This window comes from Esox lucius, chromosome 24 (genome assembly GCF_011004845.1).
Source record: "Esox lucius isolate fEsoLuc1 chromosome 24, fEsoLuc1.pri, whole genome shotgun sequence".
Classification (NCBI taxonomy): Eukaryota; Metazoa; Chordata; class Actinopteri; order Esociformes; family Esocidae; genus Esox; species Esox lucius.
The window spans coordinates 25,291,956-25,308,786 of NC_047592.1; the positions used below are offsets into that span (position 1 = coordinate 25,291,956).

The window sequence follows — 16,831 nt, forward strand, 5'->3', positions numbered from 1 at the left end:
AAGACCATTAGACATGATCCCTACTAGAAATATGACAGAACATAAATACTTTGCGTGTGTTGTTTATCATGTTTTGAAGGAATTTTTTGCAGCTTGTAAACGAATCCCTCTCATTATGAATTGGTGTCTGTCTGTCTCCAAGCCCAGCAGGGAGGTTCTGCTACATTCTAACAAGGTGGTGATGTTTCCGTAGTAACTAGGTGTGTTATGAGTAGACCATAATATCCCCATAACGCCTGCCGAGTGGAAAACAAAACCAGTCAGGGAGAAAGCATTTGAGTGGCAAGAGCCAAAGAAATAGAATTTAGAGTGCCTTGCAAAGGTATTCAAACCAATTCTCTCCCATTACTAAATTACAAATGGTGCACTGACATTTCATTGTTTGATTTTTTTTAAAATCAATTATTGTAAGTTGGCTATGGTTTTATGTTGCAAAATGTGTTTAAGAAAACAATAAAACTGTTTAGTATTCATCCCACACACATGATTTACTTAAATATGTTGCTTGCATGCACGGTCAACCCCTGTGCTGTGTAAGCTCCCAGTTTTCACAGATAATTGAAATTGTCTTAACGAGGACTCTGTTACATTGCTATTGGTCTCTACCTGTTGACTGCCCTGTTGAAGGATCAATGGTCAGACTGTCAATCTGAAGGAAATACCAAAATAAAAATACCAAAGAGCATTTTCCAAAAGTTTGAGATAAAGTAGTACAAATGCATAATTAGGGAAGGGCACAAGGTAATATCCAAATGTTTAGATATCCCAGTGAGATGAAGTTGGATCAGTATTCTGGATGTGGAAGCTGTGGTACACCACTCAGTCACTGGCAAGAAAATAGTCTTACAGCACAGCTCTTAAACAAGAAGGAGACTTGTGAGAGAAGCCACAGAGGCCAGTAATCACGTTGAAGAAGCTAAAGCAGGGTTCTTTGTCTTATCTAGAATGAAAATGTATTTTTACTGAATCTTTTCACTGAAATTCTTAAATATATTGACATCTTTTTTTAAACATGAACTACATTCTTCCCAGAAATATTCTTTATTTCTGAAACACAAAAGATATTCTCTCTCTAAAGATATTTGAAAATGTTTTTCTTTCTTGAGTTTTCACATTTTCAGTGTTGGGCCAAAAAATTAAATAAACACCAGTAATGTTAAAAATAATAATAAAACATTAATAGAAATAAGATATTTTTGATAATCTTCCCAATTACCCCATTGTAGTTTTATTTCCATTGTAAGACCTCTGTAAAAAGGGCTCACAAGTCGACCATATCAAGAGCTTTGCCTAACACTGGCATATATGGCATAGCAAGAAAGATGTCATTGATCAAAAAGCGTCATCTGAATGCACGTCTGGAGTTTCCCTGAAAGCTTGAGGAAATGTCAGATGACACCAAGATAGCCCTTTGAGTTTTGCCTACAAAGCTCTGTGAGGCGTAGAACCGGCCCATGCCTTAAGACACCATCCCTACAGTGAAGTATGGTGGTGTCAGCGTTAGGGATGCTTCTCCTTAGCTGGGACTGGGTGTCTTTATATCTGATGCTGTGGAGAATTTGTCTTTCAGAGGGATAATGCAGGGCCAGTAAAAACAAATGTCTGGCAAGTGGATTGTGTCAGTCACCGGCCCGGGCCATTTTCAGGTCAACATTTCTTACCTATCCTAGTTGACCTTTAATAGTTTATCAAATTGCAAAATACACTTCTAATTTATTTAGCAAAAAAACTATATAAAATACAACAATAAAGCCTTCCTGTCCAATTCCCTGCACTTGTTTCAACTGTGTTTCAATGAATGTGTCTGAATTGTTAGGGCTGAATACAATCAAGTAACAGTCACATACATTTCCTGTTTTCAAGTGCCATATTGACATTATGCTTCTATGGATGTCCACTACAAAATATATTGATGTCGTTATCAACAATCTACTGCCCTTTGTTATTAAATACATACATACATCTTCTTCTGCTTATCCGGGGCCGGGTCGCGGGGGCAGCAGTCTAAGCAGAGATGCCCAGACTTCCCTCTCCCCAGACACTTCCTCCAGCTCTTCCGGGGGGACTCCGAGGCGTTCCCAGGCCAGCCGGGAGACATAGTCTCTCCAGCGTGTCCTAGTTCTTCCCCGGGGTCTCCTCCCGGTGGGACGGAACCGGAACACCTTCCCAGGAAGGTGTTCCGAAGGCATCCGAAACAGATAATAAAACTGTTATTAAATGTTTTAAAGATATTCATGTTTTATTAAACTAGTGAGAAAATCTCTATATTTTAAGTGAAAGAGCTTGTCAGTGGATGGATAGCAGTATGTGTGCTCTGGAGGCAGTGACTTGGTGCTTTGCCACCCTAGGCCACACTGAAAAAGACTACCACTGCCAAGGTTTGTATGCTTGATATGTTACAACCTCATACAAACGGGAGGGAAGCTCATATAAAGGTAGTATTTAGTGGTCATGTCTTCTAAACCTTTAAAGTTATTCTGTGAAAACAGCTTAATATATTCAGTTCTGACTTAACTATCGTCTTGGTCTTTAAACCATTACAGGTTTGATGAATATCAACTTTCTGTTTCATTGGTTAGGCGAGCTGTAAATCAAACAGCCTTTTCTCATCATGGGACTTTGTCCTTATAGCAAGCATACAACCTAAATGTGTACAGACTTATGTTTGGCCAACATGACCTAGACCCAACCTAGACATTGCTGTGACCTGAGAGACTAAAATCCTGTTAGCACCAATGTTCCTTAAAATGTTTTGGCAGATTCCTGCTCTCCTGAGTGGAGACTTTAAAGTTGTGAGAATTCTGTATTCTGGCCATGCAATTATAGTAAACACTAAAGCTGTACTCACTAAGTTTCAATTTTCAGACAGTAGCAAGTTGTTGCTATTTGAACATAATTTAGGCCTGTAAGAGTTTCCTAAAATTAAAATTATTGGAGCATATCCTATATAATTTTCATTTTGTGTAGTCTTACATTCAGTTAAACATTTTTACATTAGAGCCTGACATTCATAATTTTATACAGGGTCTGTAATGCAGTGTCCCACCACTTTAGAAAATAAATTACTGTAAAATGTGAAACATATCCAATGCAGCAGTATTTACATATCAACTTTGAGGCTATATTTGACTAAGCATCTCATGAAAAGATAATGATGCAATTCATGACATTTCTTAATATACCACTAAATTGCTTGGTACTTAAGTTTTAAACAGTGCATTTTGTCCTCCCTGGTCGTTAGGATTACTGACTATTTGTGTTTTAATTTTGTTAACTAGCTATCTAGAAGTTTGAATCACCTAATATACTTCATACTGAACTCAATGTCATCCACAGTTGGCATATCTCCAATGTCTAGCAAATGAATTGGCTTTCATATTGATGTGCTCTCGCAGACCTGGAGGAGCTCCGTGGCTGTGCCTGGCGCACAGCTTAGAGGGAACATTGCAGTTCCGTAGTCATGGTCACGTCAGTATTGCCTCTCTGTGTATGTTTTTGTCTCACAGTGTGTTTCCCTCCCCCAGACCTGATCCACTGCACCAATGAGATGAACGTGTCGGTCCCCCAGCTGGCAGACACCCTGTTTGAGAGGACGGCCAACAGCAGCTGGGTGGTGGTCTTCAAAGCCCTTATCACCACCCACCACCTCATGATGTACGGCAATGAGGTGAGTAGAGAGCACGCACCCGGCCAGTCAAACACTGGCACCCACCCAGTCAAACACTGGCACCCACCCAGTCAGCCAACCGACCACAACCACCCAGTCAGCCAACCGACCACAACCACCCAGTCAGCCAACCGACCACAACCACCCACCCAGTCAGCCAACCGACCACAACCACCCACCCAGTCAGCCAACCGACCACAACCACCCAGTCAGCCAACCGACCACAACCACCCACCCAGTCAGCCAACCGACCACAACCACCCAGTCAGCCAACCGACCACAACCACCCAGTCAGCCAACCGACCACAACCACCCAGTCAGCCAACCGACCACAACCACCCAGTCAGCCAACCGACCACAACCACCCACCCAGTCAGCCAACCGACCACAACCACCCAGTCAGCCAACCGACCACAACCACCCAGTCAGCCAACCGACCACAACCACCCACCCAGTCAGCCAACCGACCACAACCACCCAGTCAGCCAACCGACCACAACCACCCACCCAGGCAAACGCACATCTACCCACCAAACCCAGCCAACCGTGAAACCCACCTAGCCAACAAACCCCTCAACCATTAAACAGAAAGTGAACCAAACTCAGATTCCATTTTCTTTCCTGAAAAGCTTGAAAGACAATAGGCGTTCATATGTTTATATACTCTGTGAATTTACTTAAAATGTAATTGTCCGTGAACCCGGACACGCGTAAACGCACCATGTTTGGACGAATCGATTGTTTGTCACTGACTGTGAATGTCCCAAAATTGTTGGAAGTTCAACAATGTCCTGTAACATTGGTTTGACTGTTTGACCTCTGATGTCAGCATCAAAACTTCCAAGAAAGAGGATGTACATCAGGGGCCTCATTTAGTAGGACAATGGTTTCCACCTATGATGACAACGCGTCCTCTTCCACTGGGGGTGTGATTGAGACTTGAGAGGGAGATACCAGGAGATTGATGACAACGAGAGAGCCATAAGTACAAAAAATGGGAGGACAGAGAGAACGCTTGAGAGGGGAGGTGAGGGGGGGGATTGAGAGGAGAAGCAGGTTGAGAAGTTGACTGTCTACTTTTTCCCTGTCTCCATTTTCATTAGTGATATTCTTGATTGGATCGGTCGGCAGCACTGTGGTGTAGAATGCGGTTTTAGACCAACGAGCCAGCATCAATATTCCATTATTCTTCACCTGGTTTTCTTCCCTCAACATCTCTCTCTGTCTATCGGTCTCTCTCTCGGTCTCTCTCTCGGTCTCTCTCTCGGTCTCTCTCTCGGTCTCTCTCTCGGTCTCTCTCTCGGTCTTTCTATCGGTCTCTCTCTCGGTCTCTCTATCGGTCTCTCTCTCGGTCTCTCTTTCTCGGTCTCTCTTTCTCGGTCTCTCTTTCTCGGTCTCTCTTTCTCGGTCTCTCTCTCTCTGTCTCGCTCTCTGTCTCGCTCTCTGTCTCGCTCTCTGTCTCGCTCTCTGTCTCGCTCTCTGTCTCTCCTTAATTGTAAGGGCTTTATTGGCTTGGGAAACATTTGTTTACATTGCCAAATCATGTGAAAAATAGTAACCATAAAAAGCTGCAATTTCAATAACTTTTAAAAAGATAAAGGCATTTTGAGTTTTACATGTACAGTGATTTTCATATAGTTATGTGACCTTTGTGGTGCAAATCTGGCAATTCACCTCAAAATGATTGGTCTCACCTCTTTCATTTAGCGTAAAACCAAAATGTGCCCAGGGTGGTGCAGTTGTTTGGCTTTGGAAATACCACTAAATCAATGTTGTTAACGATTGCTCTTCACAAATGCAACCGCAAAGCAATGACATTTTCCTGCGCATCGTGACATTGTATGATTTTTCAATAATTCATTAGCATTTTATAGCATGACATAAATATTTGATCACCTACCAACCAGTAAGAATTCCGTCTCTCACAGACCTGTTAGTTTTTCTTTAAGAAGCCCTCCTGTTCTCCACTCATTACCTGTATAAAAGACACCTGTCCACACACTCAATCGAACAGACTCCAACCTCTCCACAATGGCCAAGACCAGAGAGCTGTGTAAGGACATCAGGGATAAAATTGTAGACCTGCACAAGCCTGGGATGGGCTACAGGACAATAGGCAAGCAGCTTGGTGAGAAGGCAACAACTGTTGGCACAATTATTAGAAAATGGAAGAAGTTAAAGATGACGGTCAATCTCCCTCGGCCTGGGGCTCCATTCAAGATCTCACCTCGTGGGGCATCAATGATCATGAGGAAGGTGAGGGATCAGCCCAGAACTACACGGCAGGACCTGGTCAACGACCTGAAGAGAGCTGGGACCACAGTCTCAAAGAAAACCATTAGTAACACACTACGCCGTCATGGATTAAAATCCTGCAGCGCACGCAAGGTCCCCCTGCTCAAGCCAGCGCATGTCCAGGCCCATCTGAAGTTTGCCAATGACCATCTGGATTATCCAGAGGAGGAATGGGAGAAGGTCATGTGGTCGGATGAGACAAAACTACAGATTTTTGGTCTAAACTCCACTCGCCGTGTTTGGAGGAAGAAGGATGAGTACAACCCCAAGAACACCATCCCAACCGTGACGCATGGAGGTGGAAACATCAAACTTTGGAGATGTTTTTCTGCAAAGAGGACAGGACGACTGCACCGTATTGAGGGGAGGATGGTTGGGGCCATGTATCGCGAGATCTTGGCCAACAACCTCCTTCCCTCAGTAAGAGCATTGAAGATGGGTAGTGGCTGGGTCTTCGAGCAATTTTTGGTCATCCGGGACGCGCTGCCAAGATGGTGACGGCCGTCTCCGCCACAAAATGTGCTTAAAAATGGGTATTCAGACAGGTATCGGTGGCGTCACATTTACTACGTCCATAAGGGAAAAACATCCAGTATGCGGCAGTCCTGCGGGCGAAAATGCCTTGTTGATGCTAGAGGTCAGAGGAGAATGGGCCGACTGATTCAAGCTGATAGAAGAGCAACTTTGACTGAAATAACCACTCGTCACAACACCACAACCTTGAGGCGGCTGGGCTACAACAGCAGAAGACCCCACCGGGTACCACTCATCTCCACTACAAATAGGAAAAAGAGACTACAATTTGCTCGAGCTCGACAAAATTGGACAGTTGAAGACTGGAAGAATGTTGCCTGGTCTGATGAGTCTCGATTTCTCTTGAGACATTCAGATGGTAGAGTCGGAATTTGGTGTAAACAGAATGAGAACATGGATCCATCATGCCTTGTTACCGCAGTGCAGGCTGGTGGTGGTGGTGTAATGGTGTGGGGGATGTTTTCTTGGCACACTTTAGGCCCCTTAGTGCCAATTGGGCATCGTTTAAATGCCACGGCCTACCTGAGCATTGTTTCTGACCAAGTCCATCCCTTTATGACCACCATGTACCCATCCTCTGATGGCTATTTCCAGCAGGATAATGCCCCATGTCACAAAGCTCGAATCATTTCAAATTGGTTTCTTGAACATGACGACAAGTTCACTGTACTGAAATGGCCCCCACAGTCACCAGATCTCAACCCAATAGAGCATCTTTGGGATGTGGTGGAACGGGAGCTTCATGCCCTGGATGTGCATCCCACAAATCTCCATCAACTGCAAGATGCTATCCTATCAATATGGGCCAACATTTCTAAAGAATGCTTTCAGCACCCTGTTTGAATCAATGCCACGTTGAATTAAGGCAGTTCTGAAGGCGAAAGGGGGTCAAACACAGTATTAGTATGGTGTTCCTAATAGTCCTTTAGGTGAGTGTATGTTCTCAGCGTAAAATTGCAAAGTGTTGTAATACCAGTAAAAGATTTAGAGAATCTGGAGAAATCTCTGTACTCGCGTGACAAGGCCTAAAACCAATTTTTGATGGCCATAGTGGGCCCTCAGGCGGCACTGGATTAAAAACAGACAATTCGGTAGTGGACATCACTGCATGGGCTTAGGAATACTTTTAAAAACCATTGTCTGTGATCACAGTTTGTCACTGCATTCACAAATGCAAGTTAAAACTCTACCATGCAAAGAAGAATCCAGATAGAAACAATATCCAGAAAAAATGCTGCAGTCTCTGGGCCTGAGCTCATTTTAGATGGACTCAGGCAAAGTGGAACTGTCCTGTGGCCTGAACTCTACATTTTGAATTATTTTTCTAAACCTGTTGCTGGCATCAAATTCAGAATAGGCATATTTTTTCAAAAACTGTAAAAGAATCTGGTTCAACATTTGATATGTTGTTTTTGTACTATTTTCAATTAAATATAGGGATTAAATTATTTGCACATCATTGCGTTTTGTTTAGATTTTTTGCCCAGTGTCACAACTTTTGTGAAACAGGGTTGTATTTCCAATTCTTTGCTCTACGTTTTAAATGTAGTTTTATATTTCCCAAGCGATTAGGAAGTGCGGTGTGGGCAGTGTGCACATAGTCGATCCTCAAGCCAGATATGCATTTGGCGGGCTCTCTATAGCATCGGCGTACTCGCTGTGTCAGGAAATAGTCTGGCTCTTTTCTTTATTTTGGGTCTGTTTTAATTAGTCAGGTTTATGGCAAGGTAGCATTCTAATTTGCTTAGTTTTTTTGGATGATTCCTTCCAGTCTGTCAGATACACTGCTCAAAAATATTAAGAGAACACTTAAATCACACTTCGGGTCTTGATGAACGAAATATATAAAAAATGTAAATCTTTACTCTACAAGGTGTAATTCGTTGAGAACAAAATGACGTAACAATGGTCAGTAGAAACCAAAATCACCAACCAATTGAGGGCTGGATTCAAACTCACATCGAAAATCAAAGTAAATAATTTAAATCACAAGCTGTTTCAACTTGCGTGAATATCATCCTGGCAACTCATAATGTGACTCAATAGTGTGTATGGTCCCCGCGTGCCTGTATGGGCATCCTCATATCTCCTGATATCAGAAATATCTCCTCCATGCTCCTGAGACCGTACTGGGAGACACAGCAAACATTCTTGCAACAGCACATATGGATGTGCCATCCTGGAGGAGCTGGACTGCCTGTGCAGTCTGAATGGGCTGCAGGTACAGCCACATGCTACCAGTGGTGACAAGGACAGTAGCAAAATGCAAAACTAGAATCAGTCAGGAAGCATAAGGAGAGAGCAATAGTCTGTGGCCACCAACTACAAAACCATTCCCTTTTTGGGGGCCAGTAAAAAGAGTAAAAAGTCGGACTAATAAAACTAGCAAGTGTCCCGATCAGGCCGTTGCAAAAAAAATAAAAAAATCCGTTATATGAATGACATCCTCCAGTTGTTTTTTAATCTGGTACACCCACAAATAACTACCTTCCAGCTCTTTTGCCCGTGCTGTTGGACATTCAAGACTTGAGCTGTGATGTATGGCTGTCTGGTATTGTTTTTCAATAAAACATTTTAAAAACGTGTGCAAGTCATTAAAGTGAAGGAAGCAGTGAAGGTTAACTACGAGCTTAAACGAAAGCCAATATTTTTACCTCAGTGTAAAAAACTATATACCTGTTTCAACTTCGATGGAGCTCTGATGCACTGTGTTGTTTAAATGCGGCCATTTACATCGCCCATTGGGTGATTGCATGACTTACAACTACCGCATACCTACAGTGGATATAAAAAGTCTACACACCCCTGTTAAAATGCCAGGTTTTTGTGATGTAAAAGAATAAGACAAAGATAAATAATGTCAGAACTTTTTCCTCCTTTAATGTTACCTACAATGTGAGCAATTCAATTGAAAACAAACCTTACAATAACCTGGTTGCGTAAGTGTGCACCCTCTTATAACTAGGGATGTGGCAGTGTTCACAATTAACCAATCACATTCAAACTCATGTTAAATAGAAGTCATTACACACCTGCTGTCATTTAAAGTGACTCTGATTAATCACAAAGTTCAGCTGTTCTAGTAGGACATGTTCTTAGTTGCATCTCAGAGTAAAAGCCATGGTCCACAGAGAGCTTCCAAACCATCAGAGGGATCTCATTGTTGAAAGATATCAGTTAGGAGAAGGGTACAAAAGAATTTCCAAAGCATTAGATATACCATGGAACACAGTGAAGACCGTCATTATCAAGTGGGGAAAATATGGCACAACAGAGACATTACCAAGAACTGGACGTCCCTCCAAAATGAGGAGAAAACTTGTCAGGGAGCCTTCCAAGAGGCCTAGAGCAACATTAAAGGAACTGCAGGAATTTCTGGCAAGTACTAGCTGTGTGCTACATGTGACAACAATCTCCCGTATTCTTCATATGAATGGCCTATGGGGTAGGGTGGCAAGACGGAAGCCTTTTCTTACAAAGAAAAACATCCAAGCCCGGCTGAAGTTGGCAAAATCAAACATCAAGTCTCCCAACTTGAGAAAATGTTATGGTTTGATGAAACCAAGGTTGAACTTTTTGGCACATAATTCCAAAAGGTATGTTTGCCGCAAAAACAACACTGCACGTTACCCAAAGAACACCATACCCACAGTGAAGCATGGTGGTGGCAGCATCATGCTTTGGGGCTGTTTTTCTTCAGCTGGAACCGCGGCCTTAGTCAGGGTGGAGGGAATTATGAGCAGTTCCAAATATCAGGCAATTCTGCGCAAAATCTTCATTCGTCCGTTAGAAAGCTGAAGAGGAAGTTCACCTTTCAGTACGACAACAACCCAAAGCACACATCCAAATCCATAAAAGCATTGCTTCACCAGAAGATTAACGTTTTGGAATGGCCCAGCCAGTGCCCAGACCTGAATCCAATTGAACATGTGTGGGGTGTCTGAAGAGGGCTGTGCACAGGAGATGTCCTCACAATCTGACAGATTTGGAGCGCTTTTGCAAAGAAGAGTGTGCAAATATTGCCACGTCAAGATGTGCCATGCTAATAGACTCCTACCCAAAAAGAATGAGGGCTGTAATAAAATCAAAAGGTTCTTCAACAAAGTATTCGTTTAAGGGTGTGCACTTATGCCACCAGGTTATTGTGATTTTTATTTTTTATTATTTTCTCAAAGATTTCAGTTTGTTTTTCAATTGAATTGTTCACGTTATAGGTCATATCATAGGTGGAAATAATTCTGACATTATTTATCTTTGTCTCATTCTTTTACATCAGAAGAACCTGCCATTTTAACAGGGGTGTGTAGACTTTTTATATCCACTGTAGTAACTAAGACGGACCAGTCGTTCGCCTTTTTCCCCCGGGGATGAGTGAGTGTGTTATTTAAAAGTTATGTTTTGTTGACTGTTATCTTTGTATTAATTTTTATTATTAGCAATGTGATGAAACAAATATAAAAATAAATGTTTTGTATATCCAGAATGCACTTCATAAAGGATGTTAAGTAAGAATGATTTGGTTATATGTTGTAACATTGATAAATTGCACATTTTGGAAGGAGGGTACAAATGTTTTTGGGCCAGTAAGCAAAAAAAAATTTACTTCCTGAGGTGACAATGATTAACAACCGCTTATGCTTCCTTACTGGACAGATTTATATCCCTGAAGTTTAATTGACTTGGTGGCATACTGTGATTGTGTACCCTTAATTTCTTTGAGCAGATTAGTTTCAGTTGGGTCTGTCTATGTTGCTTTCCTGGGTTTCTCTGGTGTCTTTTTTGGTTTGTGAAGAGAGCCCCAGGACTAGCCAGCTTAGGAGGCTCTTCTCTGGGTTCATCTCTCTGTAGATGATGGCTTTGTTGAAGAAGGTTTTTTGAGTGACTTTCTTTAGTGGATGTGAAACTTGCAGCCCTTTTCTGGATTTTGAGGATCAGTAGTTTTAGTCTCAATTCAGTTTTGCAATGCGTTATTAAAGGTTTTGTGTTACACTCAGGAATTGGATTGATCTTGGTTGTTTATTTGATCTAATTATATATGGTTGTGAAGTGGACCCCAGATCTCACAGCCATAAAGGACAATGGGTTCTATGACTCAAGGATTTTAAGCTTATAGGGATGACTCCTTTTCTTTTCGATGACCCAGAAGACCCATCTTGTCTCATGTCATTGACAACATTAGTGAATTTACCTAAGGCGTAGATGTTTAGGTTGAGGTAAATGTTGATTTTTGTTTGCTTTTGGTCCAACCAATGTCTAGATAGAATTCTTTGTGGTCCTGGCATCAAGACCTTTTTTTGGAAAATAGTATTCTTTTCTTGCTGAGATTCCAATTCTGACAGAAGCACCAGATCTTCGAACAGACAACATTTTATTTCTGAGTCCAGTAGGGTGAGGCTGTATGCTGCAGACTTTTCCACTGCTCTTACCAATTTATTAAAATAGATGTTAAAAAGAGTGGGGTTTAAGCTGCATGCCAATCTCTGTCCCCGGCCCTGATGGAAGAAATCATTTTTTCCCCAAATTTACCTGTGTACTGTTTATGTATATAGATTTTATAATGTTGTATATTTTCACACCCGATGCCTCTTTCTGTTATTTTGTATTGTGGGCCCTCAGCCCATTTGAAGAAAAAGCTTTTTTTATCCCAACAACTATATATATTTTTTTTGTCAGTTAAGGTGTTCAGGGTGTACAATTGGTTTGTCTTGAGATATTTTGGTGAGATGCCAATTTGACATTCGATCAGGATATTGTTTTCACTGAGAACATTTTGGAGTCTGCTGTTGATTTTAATAAAACAGGTTTTTCACAAGGTTGTTTACACAGATTACACTGTAGTTATTAGTCACACGTCTTCACTTTTGTGTGTTGATGTGATCTGACCTGTGTTCCTAATAATGGGGAAGATGCCAGTGCTGAGGATAATGTTGAACCTTATCAGAATGGCTAATTTGAATTTGTGTTTGTGAATTTATCTTGTTAACTATGCCATTAACACCATTGCCCTCTTGGGGTTCATGTGTTTGGGTTTTGTCCTATAGTTATTTCATTGTGATTAAGGATTCCTGTGGGTTCTGGTATTCTTTAATTGCAAATTTTTGTAATTTAGTGCTATATATTTGTATTTGAAGTGTGGGCTGAAAACATTGGAGAAGTGGTTTATCCATTCTGGTGAATTTTGGATGGCTAGATCGCTGTGTTGGTTTCTTAAGCATTTTTTCCAAATTTTCCCAGATGTGATTTGATTCTGTCACATTGAGCTGGTTACTGACGTCATTTTTCTTATCCTTAATGTATTTCTGTAGTGTTTTAGTGCTTCCCTGTAGTTAAGAGGCTTGTTTGTCTTGTTTTTTTGGGGTTTCAAACTTGGCGTGATGTTAATGCGTGACAAAATTATCTAATGCAGAATGATGAAATATACTTTTTAGGCTTTCTACTTCTAGGTTTATACTTTCACTATGTTTTTTTTTCTTCTTCATGGTTTGGATTTGTTTTTATTGCCTACTATTCTTTGGTAGTTTTTCCCCCTTTGTAGCATACACTAGTCTGAAGGTGTTAATCGGTCGACTGTGAATGCTCTGACCGACTCTGGGTTGAGGTCAGTAATGGATTTGTCTACAGTACTGCTACCTTTAGATGAGCAGTAGCTGTAACCACCATAGGGGCCCCATCAAACTCTAACATTGATGTACAAGCCCGGTGTGCAACAGTGTCAGGAGCTGGGATTTTTGTTGCAGGTGTAGTTTTGTCTAGAGGGCACATTAGGGAGGAGATGTTGCCCCGTCTGTGTATTTGTTTGTACTCCTATGTGCTTAGGGGTTCTGTTTTTCCCCAGTTCAGCCATTAAGGTCACCATGGGCCTGCAAATGATGAACCTGTCTCCTGAGTGGAGAAACATCATTAATGTTGATGGTGGTAGGAGATAGGTATTACACAGTAGGTGGCAGTGATACACAGGAGGACATTTTTCTTATTTATTTGTAACCAAATATGCCAAATCAATTGTACCAAACTCTCTCTACATCTATATCTCTCTATATCTGTTGGGTTGTTTACATTACAGGCGACAGAATAAAAGGCAAAATAGTCTTGTCTCAAGCTATCGATATCTGCAAGTTTCAACAACAGAATAATATAGTGTCTCAAGTCGTCTTTGATTTGTATCTGGAAATGTAGTGTAATATAAATAAGTTCTGTCTCGCTGGTTGGCTGGCTCCATCTCCCTGGCTAGCTTGCTTTATGGCTGGCTTGCTTTGTATCTATGGCTGGTTGGCTCTATCTCTGACTGGATCTGTCTCATGCTTGCTGGCTGGCTCTATCCTTCTCTGGGTGGCTCTATCCTTCTCTGGCTGTCTTGATCTCTTGCTGGCTGGCTTTATACCTGTCTAGCTGGCTCTATCTCTCTATTACTGCATTTCCATTGGTGCTTTACCCCGGTACCAGGGCTACACTGGTGATTTATGCAAATTTGGGACTATATAGTTGGTACAAAGGACTTAAGGAGGGGCTCAGATGGGGAGGGAGGTGTAAACTATCAATGCAAATTGCAATTGTCTGGTTACGAAAAAATAAAAGGCAATATTTTTCTGGTTGTAAAATAAAATAAACAATATTACCATGCTCAGTTTGTTTATAATAAACCACATTTCTTCCTCAAACTCCTGCGACCAGCTCTTTCTTTACCTACTCTTGTGACACTGCGACTGTAAGCCAGTGTTTTCATTATTTAGTTTAGCTATTTATCCTTTAATAGAAGGATTTGGGAGAATTCAGAGGTAATTTTGTGTTGTTGTAGGTGCTACAAGCTACGTCTCGGTCTCAGCGCTCCGTTTTTTGATTGAGTCAATGGCATCATACCACCTCGGGTCGTTCCAGCTCTTTCCATTGTGAGTCTTTGCTTTCCTGTACAGTTTCTTTATTTTCTTTATTTTATCAAAGATCTGTTTGTCAGATCGGATGAAAGCATAAGACTAAGCAAATGATACACATTGCTATTCGAATAGCACGTAACGCGTCAACATGCAAACCCCGCCCTAAGTCCTAAAGTCCGGGGCTTGGCACCAAGTGAGAGACGGGCTACTCTGGCGCTGGCCCGTGGAAACAGGACTTTAGGGTATAAAATAAAGTGTTTGGCATCAGTGGAAACAAGGCATATATCTCTGGCCTAGCTGCCTGTCTTGCTCACCTGCTCTCTCACATTCTGCATCTGAGGTTTGCTCAGCCAAGAAGCATTCCCCATCAGGGACTGTTATGCAGAATGAAGGTGCAGTTGATCTGTTTTCCTTTCGTATGCAGAAACATATATGCACACACTGCTACTGAGGAATTGGGATGTCTGTACAGTCCCTAAGGATGTTTGTCTTCAATCGTGAATGTTTGTATGTGTGTTGGAAAGGCCCCTGTGTACCAAACATCACAGGAAGCCTAAGACAATGTGCAGGACAGTCAGACCACCTGAGGAGAGCCACAAATTGCTGCCCCGATCAGGTGGCTTGCTCTCCTGGGAGTCTGGCCTCTTTCTCTCCCATATGCAGTTAAATTACTGTTTGTAAATTGTTGTTAATCTGTTGTTTACACATGCAAACCTACCAAAATGAATAGCAGAGGTTTCTCATGCACTTTGTAGTCCAGCTGAATATAACCTGTTAATGCATAAGAATCTGCTTGGGCAGATCAAGGTGCCCATGCAGAGGGTGAAGCCCCTCCGGCACAGAGAGTCGGGGGGGGGGGGTTAGATGTAGTTGGATTTATGGGGGGAGTGGAAGAAGGATGATGGGGGAGAAATACATTATTTCTTATTTTACCTTATTTTCCGCTTGTTCTGCCAATGTGAACAAATGTTTCCCATGCCAATAACTACCGAAATAACAACAGTGAAGTTTTTAATTGAATCTGTGTGTTGGGAGAGGCTGGCCGGGCAGATGGGAGGACACTGATAAAGTGCTGATGATAAGCATGTGTCCCTGTCTCACATCTTGAGAGAGTGCATGAGAGCTATGAAGTAGAGAGAGCAATTTATGACCCGTTGCCGTGAGAGATGGACAACCAGTAGCCAGAGAATTTTTCAACACAGTTTTAAAGCTAACGTTATAACAATTTGGAACTATTTGAGATGTATTTATTTAATCTGAGGAGGTTTTTATTTTTTATTTAAGGGTGATAAACCCTCAAACAAAAACGTATGGTCTTTTTAAAACAATGAGTCAGAATTTTGCGTAGCTTCAGAATGGTAGTCCGTGAATAGCACTGCTATTAAAGTAATTTCCTCATCTTTAGTTGCATCATTATGAAACCAGGTTTAGAATCTTGCTTGAGGAATAAACCAGGTCTACGATGGAGGGTGGTGCAATTGATCAGCACCATCCACGTTTTGGGGTTTAGAAATGAAATAGATTTGCCGTGCCTCATTGTGTACTCAACTCGGTGTGGCTGTTTGGGCGATCGTGGGCGCAATCAAGGTAGAAGTCAGTGTTTTCCCTCTGGCGCATAGGGGATACAGAATTGACTCCATGGTTGAGCGAGCAGCGTGATGTAGAGCAGAAACCGAAGACAAACCTTGACTGTCCTGGAGATACAGAGATAGAGAATGACAGATGGGGAGATAGAGGTTAGTTTTTGAAAACTGTAGATCAGCAGGGCCATGAAAATGAAAGTTGTTTGCCACAACCTCAAGTCTATTATTGCTTTTCTACAACTAGTTCCCAACATTATATTAGCTAAAACAGTGTCAGCATTTTTTATAGCGTTAATTTGATTAGTGAATAGTGTGTTGCTACTCAAGCCTGCTGGTTGTTTGTTTGATTTGCACTGATAAAAAAAAAATTATACAAGATTTGAGTTTCTTTGGATGTTGACAATCAGCCAGGCAAATTTTCCTTCTAAAAAGATGCAGTCCCAAGACTCCCAACACAACTTGTGTTGCCTGAGCCATCTAGTCCTTAGTTCCATTTGCACTTACATTTTTCAAGACCACTTGTCATTAATTCGATTTGTTCCCTTTATTTGAGTTGCTATTGGCCTTGGGCAGTCAGCCAGCCACTGACAGTGGTTGCACTGTCCGTGGTCATACATTCAGCACTTCATCTGACTCATCAAAGCAAGCATATTGACACAATAAGCTGGAACTAAAAGAGAGTGTGGACCAGCAACATTTAGTTTGGTTTTACCGGTTAATTTGTTTGTACTTTGTATGCTGACACATGATTTCGTCCCTGTCAAAAAGCAGTCTGTCTCGTCCTGGCACGATCATACAAGCCAGTACAACGCCAGTGAGCCCGCTAGAAAGGAAAGGTGGATGACGGCGTTTTTTACTAATACCCATTTTCAGGAAAATAA

At 41.8% G+C, this 16,831-nt stretch overlaps 1 protein-coding gene across 7 annotated transcripts in view; it reads left to right on the forward strand.

The window, feature by feature from the left end:
* The window catches only part of si:ch211-200p22.4 (phosphatidylinositol-binding clathrin assembly protein), a 58,686-nt gene that overhangs the window by 10,087 nt on the left and 31,768 nt on the right, over positions 1-16,831 (forward strand). For all 7 annotated transcript variants that reach the window (XM_029117493.2, XM_029117495.2, XM_029117496.2 and 4 more), the window contains exon 2: positions 3,525-3,667. In XM_029117493.2, coding sequence (XP_028973326.1) covers positions 3,525-3,667 — 143 coding nt within the window. The remainder of the gene's footprint in view (positions 1-3,524; positions 3,668-16,831) is intronic.